This window comes from Asterias rubens, chromosome 5 (genome assembly GCF_902459465.1).
Source record: "Asterias rubens chromosome 5, eAstRub1.3, whole genome shotgun sequence".
Lineage (NCBI taxonomy): Eukaryota > Metazoa > Echinodermata > Asteroidea > Forcipulatida > Asteriidae > Asterias > Asterias rubens.
In genome coordinates, this window is record NC_047066.1 from 10807899 (window position 1) to 10818560 (window position 10662).

Here is a 10662-nt window from a genome sequence, read left to right on the forward strand (position 1 = left end):
TCATCATCAGAATGTAATAAAATGAATCGTAAACATGATGAACAATTATATTGCCTGCATGATCCCAACATTGAAGCGGCGCATAAACAGGAATCCATGTTTTGTGCACAACACCACACTGGTATGGTATGTACATGCATGGAGGAACGGTACATACATGTACTGATTACATGTACATGTTTGTACCGTAGTCCGGAAGCAGTGTACACAATTTGCCGTGTCGATTCTGTCCTTACTCTATGGTGTGACGACAGGTGGGCGTTGTGTATTGTTGTATGTTCGCCCTGAAAATACATCAAACGAAATTTGTACCTACCTTTTAATGTTTTTGCCGAAATTCACCACTATTCACAAATACATATGTTTCATGTCTTTTAAAGGCCTCCATAGCGTGGATTTCTCATCGGGGAATTTCCCGGTGTGGTCGGGTAGACTTGTTAAAGTCGATCAGTTGGAAGTGCGCGCGGGTGCATTTTGATGTGCGTAAATACTTGGGTTTGGGTTGGTTCTTGGTTGGGTTGGGTTGTTGTGGGGGGAGGGGGCACATACATTATCCCATGTCCACATTATATCGGTACATAATGCACTGTTATATACCTTTAGACATCCTATTTGAGAGGTATAGTTTTCAATCGAAATAAATTTGATGTTCTGCTCGATTGTTTTATAGCGCAGTCGGGTTACGTGAAACATATTATATTTATTTTGTGTAGACACGAGGAGAAAGACTATGGGTACAAAGGTCATTCAATCTATAGGGAGGCTAGGCGCGCGCGCCATGGTGTGTGTACGACGAAGTGGGAAATCCCAGGAATGAGCAACTATTAACTACTGGCTGGGTGCATGGTTATGTACTGCTTTCATGCACACGAAGCGATCATTTCAGTACCAAATATGTGTTGATCTTTCATGGAGGTGGATTTCAACAGATTTACGGAGCCTGAATATTCGTCCTGTTCGTGGTTTGGGTTCTAGAGAAAGAGGTGAGTGTTATATCGGCCCTATATTCCCGCTTGTTTTTTCCACTGGGACAGGTGATCAGGACCCCATTCACTGTGACACACTCCGTCTCACGTTTGTTTACATGCGTAAGCGAGTTAGGAATAACATCCCTACCATTGTTTTTTGTCCAAGGCTAAACATTACACGAGAACGCTCTGGACATTCGATATCCCAAGATACACACCCTGGCTTGGCATTTGGTGTCCCGTTTGTGACTTATGTGTTATGTTCGTCGAGCCAACGGTGTATAGTAGTAGGCGTCATTCTTGTTTGGAATGTGATATAATGTAATATAGCCATAATATAGGCCTACCCATGGTTTACACCCCAGTCCCCTTACAAAAAAACTCTATAGAATTCTATAAAAAAAAAACTATAGAAATTCTATACAAATTTCTATAGAAAAGGGTATAGAACCCTTGTAAATAATTTCTATAAAATTTCTATACAGAATATATACAATATCTATACACATATCTATACAAAATCTATACAATTTCTATACAATTTCTAAAGAAATTCTATACAACCTATAGAGTTTCTTTAGAAAATTGGGCCACTTTTCTATACAATTTCTATAGACATCTATAGCAACCTCTATAGAATGTTTAATAGAAATGTATATAGATATGTATAGAGTTCTATAGGGCAGTGTATAGAGTTCTATAGGGCAGTGTATAGAGTTCTATAGGGCAGTGTATAGAGTTCTATAGGGCAGTGTATAGAGTCAATTCGCTCAGTTAGTTCAAAAATCAGTACAAAATCTATTAAAGAAGACTTTCTCTTTAGAGAAATTCAGCGCTTTGTAGAATTCTATAGGACATTTTCTTTACTGCAATATAGCACTACAGAGAATTCTATAGAACATTAATGTCTTTACTGCAATAGCACTACAGATAATTCTATAGAAAATTTTCTTTACTGCAATAGCACTACAGAGAATTCTACAGAACATTTTCTTTACTGCAATATCACTACAGAGAATTCTATAGAAAATTTTCTTTACTGCAATAGCACTACAGAGAATTCTACAGAACATTTTCTTTACTGCAATATCACTACAGAGAATTCTATAGAGAATTTTCTCTATAGAGATTTTGCCTTCACATTTCTATAGACATCTATAGAAAATAATTATTCTATAGATTTATTTTTGCCTTTCTATAGATTTTCAGGATTTCTATAGAGCTCTATAGAGCTCTATAGACCCTTCTATAGAGTTCTATAGAACTTTTTTGTAAGGGTCGACTTCATTTGCATATAAATAATATGTCCGATCTTTCCTTTATATACGACAATCCATTGTAAAGCCATTCTTAAAATGTTTCACCCCTAAAATATTGACATGAATCAGAGAACAAGACATGCAGATGCAGGAATCGTTTCTCAGCATTTCTGAGGGTGCTTAGCTGATCGTTTCTCAGCATTTCTGAGGGTGCTTAGCTAATCGTTTCTCAGCATTTCTGAGGGTGCTTAGCTAATCGTTTCTCAGCATTTCTGAGGGTGCTTAGCTGATCGTTTCTCAGCATTTCTGAGGGTGCTTAGCGTTTTTCGGTGCTCGGCCAGCGTGTCGGTTGGTACCGCTGTCCCTTGCTTGACGTGAAGGGATTTGGACCACGTCCTTGTGAAAATACATTGTTTTGTAACTACATGTACATGTACATTGTTGTAGGCCTGTGATAACCGAATCTACCATAGTTTCCGGGCACATGGTGTCTTGGTCTGTCGGCGTCCAAGAGGCCCCTTTTATGTTTATAGAGGGTTTAGAATCTTTGTGCATCTCTTCATCTTGTATTTCTTGTGTTTGCTTTCAATATACTTTGTTCATATTTTTCACTTTTTGCTGTTAGGCCAGGAAAATATTTGAGGATGGCAATTTTGATACCGAAAAAAGAAATTGTGGACGGGAAGAGAATGACAATCTCTTCGATGATCCGTCATTTTTGGGATTCAAATTGCATGGAAGGGGAAGGCACGTCTCAGCTCATACCAAATTTCTTTCGCCTGGCAGCAATATTGTTTTTTGTACATCATAATTGCCCTTGTTGTGGTGCTGTCATTGGGGAATCTTGTCTTCGAAATCGATTCAAAGAAAATTGCGCCCGGGACACCTCGATAATGCTCTTTTGACGATTACCAAAACAACAAAAATACGGGGGTTGCATGTGGTGAGTGAATTGTCACATAATAAGATTCACGTGATAAAATCTAGACTATTCAATTTTACGAGGCGAAGCCGAGAGAAATGGAATAGCCCATATTTCACATAATATCATTCTATACGATAATTGTGCATGAACGAAATGCAATCAACGTTTGTTTTATACCAACATGTAAATCATTGTCATTTGATTTTTTTTCCCCTGTCAACACGAAACAGAAACAGAAACTTGCCACTCCGCAAACAACCAGACAAAAACGTAGCTGACTCCTACACGAACCTTGACCATTGTGGTAAAGTTTTGTCGGGCGGGGAAATTCAGAATCGCTGTGAATTGTCATGGGCATCCTATAATTACCAATAAATAACTCCTATATTAATTTTGTGAGCGTCACTCGTGCGCGTTGCGCGCGGCAGATGCCAATAAAACAAATGAAGTATGACACGTGACGCGGGTTCCACCCATCAAATGATCTATTGTGGTGCGGTATGATTTATAACATTGTCTGTAGTATATTCATATACGTTGTCCGTTGAATATCTGGATGGTTGCCAGATATATTTTTTTGATTGTGGTTTGCGAAACAGGTGGTCTCCACATTTGGAATTCCGATCATTAGTGACGTTGAGACCAATATGAGTTTTCGTAGGAAGGACACAATATCGAACATTAATTATCGCGCATTGTTCAAATATCTGTCAAAAATAGATTTTACAATATCATTCCACATCATTTTAATAGAGTGGATGAAATGTTGTGACATTTTGTGATAACTGAAATGTGGTTTTTGTTTACATTTTAAACCTAATTTTTGGGGCGATGGTTTGACAAAGACAATGTCAGTGTTGTCTTATCTTTATTTTTCTATTTCATCGGCAGGTTAGTTTGGTGTCCGTTATGGCGTCGGTAATTATTCCGGGGCATTTTATGCTCCCACTTCCCATCAATAAAGACATCAACATCGACAAAGCAGCTGTAGAGACGAAGATCAGAGTCCTCAGTCAATTCCAGAAAGTCAGAGTTGGCCGCCCCGAGGAGCTAGCCATCCTCAACCTACAGGGTATTCTAACCACAAGGCTTCGACGCTACGAGGATTCTCTAGTGTACTTTCACCAGGTTCTCAACAAAGACCCAGAGAATCTCAACGCCTTGGCTAATCTACAGTACGTGTTGGAGAAGCTTTTCCGATTGTCCGAGGCACAGGATTCCAAGGATGAGTGGACTCGACTTATTCACTCCAAAGATCCTGAGGCCCTTAACTGCCTGAAAGCCCGATGTTTGGCTGAACATGCGTATGCTTATGCCTTCGATGTCCACAGCGATACCAAGGGCGCGAAAAGGTACAAACAATCAAACAAACTTTACCGCGAGGCACTGACGCTGGCCGGTGATGATGTGAAGCCAGCAGAGTATCATGACTGGATTTTCAATATGGCGATTGCTCAGCATACACTTTTTGATCGGCTGTGGTATGAAAACGACCCTGAGGCAGGTGGGTACATTGATGATGCCGTAAAATCTTTCTTCAAAATAACTCGGATGATTCCAGAAGACCCAGAACTTCAATGGGACAGTTGGCGTCATTTAGCAGCCATTTTTAGGGCATTGAAAATCAGAAAAATTTCCAAAACACAGATACCTCCAAGCCTTGAGGAGTTTCAGGAGAACCCAGAGAAATGTATGCAGAAGGCAATGGAGATCACACCCAATAACCCAAGACTACTTGCCCGCTACGCTAACTTCCTGTACTCACTAAATAGGGAAATTCAGAAGCCACTTGAGTTGTTGGAGCAGTCTATAAATTTAGATAGTACAGAGTTTAACTTTTATGCATTTACTACACGGGCCATGATCAGTAAAAAATTCTACAAGCATCGTATGTCACAGCAGAAGCCTAAGACGCAAGACAGTGCAGAGTTGGCCTTCTTGAGGAACACCCTCCAAGTTGCTAAAAGTGACTTAAAGAAAGCAATGTCCATGCATGTCACTCCTTGGGACTTGATGCATCTCGGAGAAGTATACTACCTCCTTGCACGGAACCACACCCAACAGGACAATGAGATTAGAAACCTAGTTGAGAAGGCTCTCCTGCAGTTGACAAGGGCATCAGATTGTCAAGATGGATATATGCAAAAGGAACTGTACAGTATCAGAGGTCGCTGTCTTTTTGACATTGGTGAGAAACGCTCTGCGATAGCTTGCTTCAAACAAGCGATTGACTGTGAACCTTCAAACAGCAAATACACTGGCAATTTCAATGAGCTGTTTGATGTATACCTGAATATGCTACAGGATGAAGAGCTTGATGATCGTTCTATTATTGCGGAGACAGCCTTTTTCTTGAAAGAAGCTCTTGTCAAATACGGGCGCAATAATATGGGCAGGTTCTGCATTGGAAAGCTGGGGCAACATCACAAAAGAGAGCTTTTTTTAATTGAAGAGTACTGCACGAAGTACAAGAATGAATACAATGATGTTTTTCGTTTACTTCAGGCAAGGACTGTATCTGGAACGACTGTATCTACTGACACAAGAAAAGAGAGCAAACTCCACCAGGCTTGGGTCAGGACACTTCCATCTTCCAGAGCATGGCGTGTCGAGCAAGCGGAAGCGTCTGCTGCTGGCATTGCTGCTGATGGTGCTGCTGCCACAACTGCTGCAGCTGCTGCTGAAGGTGGTGCTGTTAGTGTCCCTGCTGGTGCAGAGGACACCGGGTCAGAGAAAGAAGTGAAGTCTCTCGAAAGCAAGGTAGCACGCATGAGCTTCGAAGAGCAACCACAAGAGCAAAAACAGCCCATCAGGAAGGCACCAGACGAGGCAAGAATCCAACAGTTTGAAAACGACTTCTGCGTGATATACCCGGAAAACCAAAAAGAATGGGTATTTTACGATCTATTAAACGAACTGGAAGCTGTAAGAAAATTGAAAGGTTATATTCAAGACAGGAATTCTGTTCCCGGAACATTTAAGATCTCTAATGAAATCGAAATGATGACTAAATGTGCCAGCATATTGTTGGTCATCAACAAGGACTTTCAAAAGGAGTGTAAGCACTCAATGATTTACGCACTGGAGATGAGAAAGGACCGGGAGAATCCTCGATACATAATACCGATCCTACGAGATAACTCTAAGGTTCCGGTTGAGGTTAATATCTTCAACACATTCGACGCGATCGGTGCAGTTGACTGGGATAAACTGGCAAATGCCATCGAACAGCAGGTTTACGCATGAAACAGACGCACAGAGTAATTATAGATGACCAAAATAAAATGACTTTCTGGAATAAAGTTGAACAGGTGGACTATAGATAATCTTGGATTTGATATGATTGACTTGTTGTCCTTGAACATAGGAGGGAGATGTTGTCCTGGATTTGGCGCTTTGACCGATAAAAAACGCTTGTGGTGAAATGAGTTTGGTTGGAAATATGTTTTAAAAGTAGAATATATTGATCGACACCATTATGCCTCATCATAGTGTGGTTTTCCTTTTAAGTTCTAAACTAACAAGGTCCGCAATTTATTTAACAACAAATTGGATCCCACAAAATTGCAAAGTAAGAGGAAAGTCACAGGAACTCTAGGCATGTTTGGTGTGGATCGTTATTTTGTATATTCCCTTTCCAACACGATTGGTATCTCAAAGTAATGGTTAGCATAACAACGTACTTTGTATAAAACAAGCAAAGGAGAGGTGTTGATGGTATTTACATGTATGAGAATTAGCTCTCTCTGAAATACGGAAAATTTTGAGAATGAGGAAACTTCTCACTTAACAAAATACTTCAGGCCTGATGCATTTTAAGGTATCTAAAAGCACACAGGCCTGATGCATTTTAAGGTATCTAAAAGCACACAAATAATAATTGTGCAACAAGGGTGTTTTCTGTCATTCTTGCAACTTCGATGACCAATTTAGTCAACATTTTCAAAGATTTGTTATTTATGAATAATACAAATTAGTGAGAATACTGCTCTTTGACAAGGAATAATAAAGGTGTCCAATTCGTTTAAAGACGCTGTACACTATTGGTATTGGTAACTTGGTGTCTCTCAACATATGCCTATAAAATAACAAACCTGTGAAAATTTGAGTTCAATTGGTCGTCGAAGTTGCAAGATAATAATGAAAGAAAACCAAGCTTACACTGTTCCGTGCTTTACCAAAAGTGTGCAGTGCCTTGAAATAAAACTGTTTGTAAATTAAATGTTTGGGAAAACATAAACTGCAGAACTTATGTTGTGTTATGTTGTAAGCTAAGGTAACAAAACCGATATATTATTTTTCCAAGCAAAAACTCTGTTACTCAATGTACCCAGACCCAAATGTTGCCCCAAACCTGTATGTACAATACATGTATAACCCGGTTTGTGTTCGTGAGTGTGGCTGGGGCGTTATACATTTTTTATATCGGGCTATTATACGTAATAATCACCACTGGTGAGTATGTTAGTTCCGTTATTTTATTTCTAGAAATTTGAAACTGTGTCCTTGCTATGTTTTAGTCTGTGTCGATTTGACAGCTATTCGTTGGTTGGAAGAGCATATTTTTTTTATATTCAAACACCGTGTTCTCAAAGAACAAACCTTTCACCGGAAGTGTGATCCTTTACGGACCGATATCAGTGACAATTTCTAATTGAAAAACTGAAAGAAGAAAAACAATTAGTATAATAATAATGTAGGATACCAAATGTGCCCTCAGCATTCAGGTGCAATTTTCTATACACATTTTCTTGCACACTTTATAGAGCCCAGATTGATTAGGCCTATTAAGGTTTGTACATTTGATGCTCCTGTTTTATCGCTGTACGTAGCTTTAGCAAAGCTTTATCGCTGTACGTGTGTACCTTAGAACAAAACAAAGGTCCACACGTAGGGACTTAAAGACACTGGACACTATTGATAATTGTCAAAGACCAGTCTTCTCACTTCTCACTGGTGTATATCAACATATGAATAAAATAACAAACCTGTGGAAATATGAGATTAATCGGTCGTTGAAGTTGCGAGATAACAATGACAGAAAAACACCCTTGTCACACGAAGTTGTGTGCGTTTATGGTTGACTTCGAGACCTCGCTATCTAATTCTGAGGTCTCGAAATCAAATTCGTGGAAAATTACTTCTTTCTCGAAAACTACGTCACTTCAGAGGGAGCCGTTTCTCAAGATGTTTTATACTATCAACCTCTCCCCATTACTCGTGAGAAAGTGAGGAAAATAAATGAGAATCCCTGGGATTATATAAAAAAAAAAAAAAAAAAAAAAATAAAAAAAATTAAGGTTTTATGCTAATAATTGTTTTGAGTAGTTACCAATAGTGTCCACTGCCTTTAAACCACTATGTGGACTTCGACACGTCCACACAGTGTTTTATGTGTTTCCTTTTTGTACAGAACAAGGAATGTTCACAAAGTGCCTGCAACAAAGAGCTGTTTGCTTCACATTTCTGTGTTCTTTGAAAATAATTATTGCTTTGCCTGTAAATGTGCTACTCGTAACTATTATCGTGTAAGAAGTAAACTATAGTTACAGGAGATTTATTGCATGGAGTATGCGTTGATTTTTATATTAATTTTTGCTTCAACGAACACATTCCCAATTTGATAGACTGATTAATACCTGTAAGTAAGTAGGGAAGCAATGAACTTTTAATTACAATTAATTTGATTTAATTACCATTACCTTTGAGTGAGATAAGGGGGCTTTGAAGATAATGGTTTTAATCAAAAGGAAAATTAACATTGCATAAGGTTTACATTCCACTGTTTGAACTATTTTCTTTAATATTATTTGTTGTTTTTTTCGAAATTTTTCAACGAATTATTCGTTTTAAAAATGTCAATTTCCCTTATGCGCCACCCAAAAAGTAGTAAGTAGGTAGATATAGGTTTTCCCGGCCAATATCAGCAAAAAATCATTCAATTTCATTGACATGCATTCAAATTCACGCATTTTTAGGACACACCGAAGCGAACGTGATTTTGCTGCGAGTTTGAGTTTTCTTTTGCATTTATGTGCAACGAATTTCAACTTCTTTGCATTCAAATTAAAGATGAGTTATGGCTTTATGAGTAAACTGGAAATTAAAGCTGCTTTTCGAACACACAAGTTGTCCTTTGTAAGAGGTGTTTCCATGTACTTTTTATTATATTTACATCATTTGTATTTCTTAATTGAAATAATTGTTGCTTTTGCTTTGTTACCCTTAAAGTTAAAGCCTATATCCGATAACTTTGAAATACAAACTAAATCTTTTGCTTTTAGCCTTGACATTTTGTTCCACTGGTATTTATGTTGTTGTCTTTGTTTCTGCTAATGTCGGAACATGTAAAATTAGAAAACTAACAAGTTTTGTTAAAGCCATTGGACCCTTTCGGTACAGAAAAAAACAAAAGTTCACAGATTTACAAATAACTTACAGGGTTTACAGAAGGTAGTGGTGAAATACTTCTCTTGAAATATTATTCCATGAAATGCTTTACTTTTTGAGAAAACAGTAAAACAATATCAATCCTCGTTAACGAGAATTACAGATTTATTTTAAACACATGTCATGACACGGCGAAACGCACGGATACAAGGGTGGGTTTTCCCGTTATTTCTCCCGACTCCGATGACCGATTAAGCCCAAATTTTCACAGGTTTGTTATTTTATATATGATTTGTAATACACGAAGTGTGGGCCTTGGACAATACTGTTTACCGAAAGGGTCCAATGGCTTTAAGGAAACAAAAAGCTTAGAATTATATTAGGGGGTTCTTAATGTTGTCTTGCTCTGTACCGACCACGGGCAGCCATTTTTCATTCAAAACCGTTGGGGTTAAACGTCAAACCAGTGTAGAAATGAGTTTTCCCTGAAAGTATCTGCCTTTATAGTAGGCAGCAACGAAAGAGTATAAGCACATAACATATAATTTGAATTTGAATGCAAACATTTGAAAATGTTTTGCCCATTAATGAAATTGAATGGTTGACCAGCTCTTGCTGCTGGCTTTAACGAAATTGAATGAGTCTTGCGGCCCAACGAAATTGAGTGATTTTATTTGACCAGTGAATGCTTAACTGTTGAAATTTAATAACTCTTTTTGACTCTTGAATGCTGATTCAAAGTGCATTCATTTTCAAAACGAAATTGAATGAGCCAGGAGTTAAAATGAATGGATTTTTATTGAAATTTACTGGGAAAACCTATAATATGAATAAATATAATGTAATAAAACGAGCAAACTAAAGCAATATTATTACTATATATATAAAGTTTTTCTAGTACAAATAAAACCAGAAAAACCACCCGAACTCTGAGTATACAATAATATGAATTCATAGATATAAAATTTGCATCCGGGATAAAGTATATTAAATTTTGGTTTTACCCTTGCACAAAGTGTGTCGGCACTTTATTTTCGGTACTTCCAGACTCAGGCGCGAAAAATATTCACAGAAAGACCGATAAGCGATTGGCCTGGCTTTACTAAGCAGATAACTGTTC

General features: G+C 38.1%; 1 protein-coding gene across 1 annotated transcript; it reads left to right on the plus strand.

The window, feature by feature from the left end:
• Positions 1-799: 799 nt before the first annotated feature.
• On the plus strand, positions 800-7015 carry LOC117290069 (tetratricopeptide repeat protein 22-like). Its single transcript, XM_033771316.1, has 2 exons — positions 800-983; positions 4044-7015. Exon 2 carries the CDS (start codon positions 4062-4064, stop codon positions 6396-6398), a length of 2337 nt encoding a protein of 778 aa, XP_033627207.1. The 5' UTR covers positions 800-983; positions 4044-4061; the 3' UTR covers positions 6399-7015.
• The last annotated feature ends 3647 nt before the right edge of the window (positions 7016-10662 follow it).

Bases quoted from the DNA above. Each gene is read 5' to 3' on its own strand.
- LOC117290069 (XM_033771316.1), top strand. From the start codon at position 4,062: ATGGCGTCGGTAATTATTCCGGGGCATTTTATGCTCCCACTTCCCATC.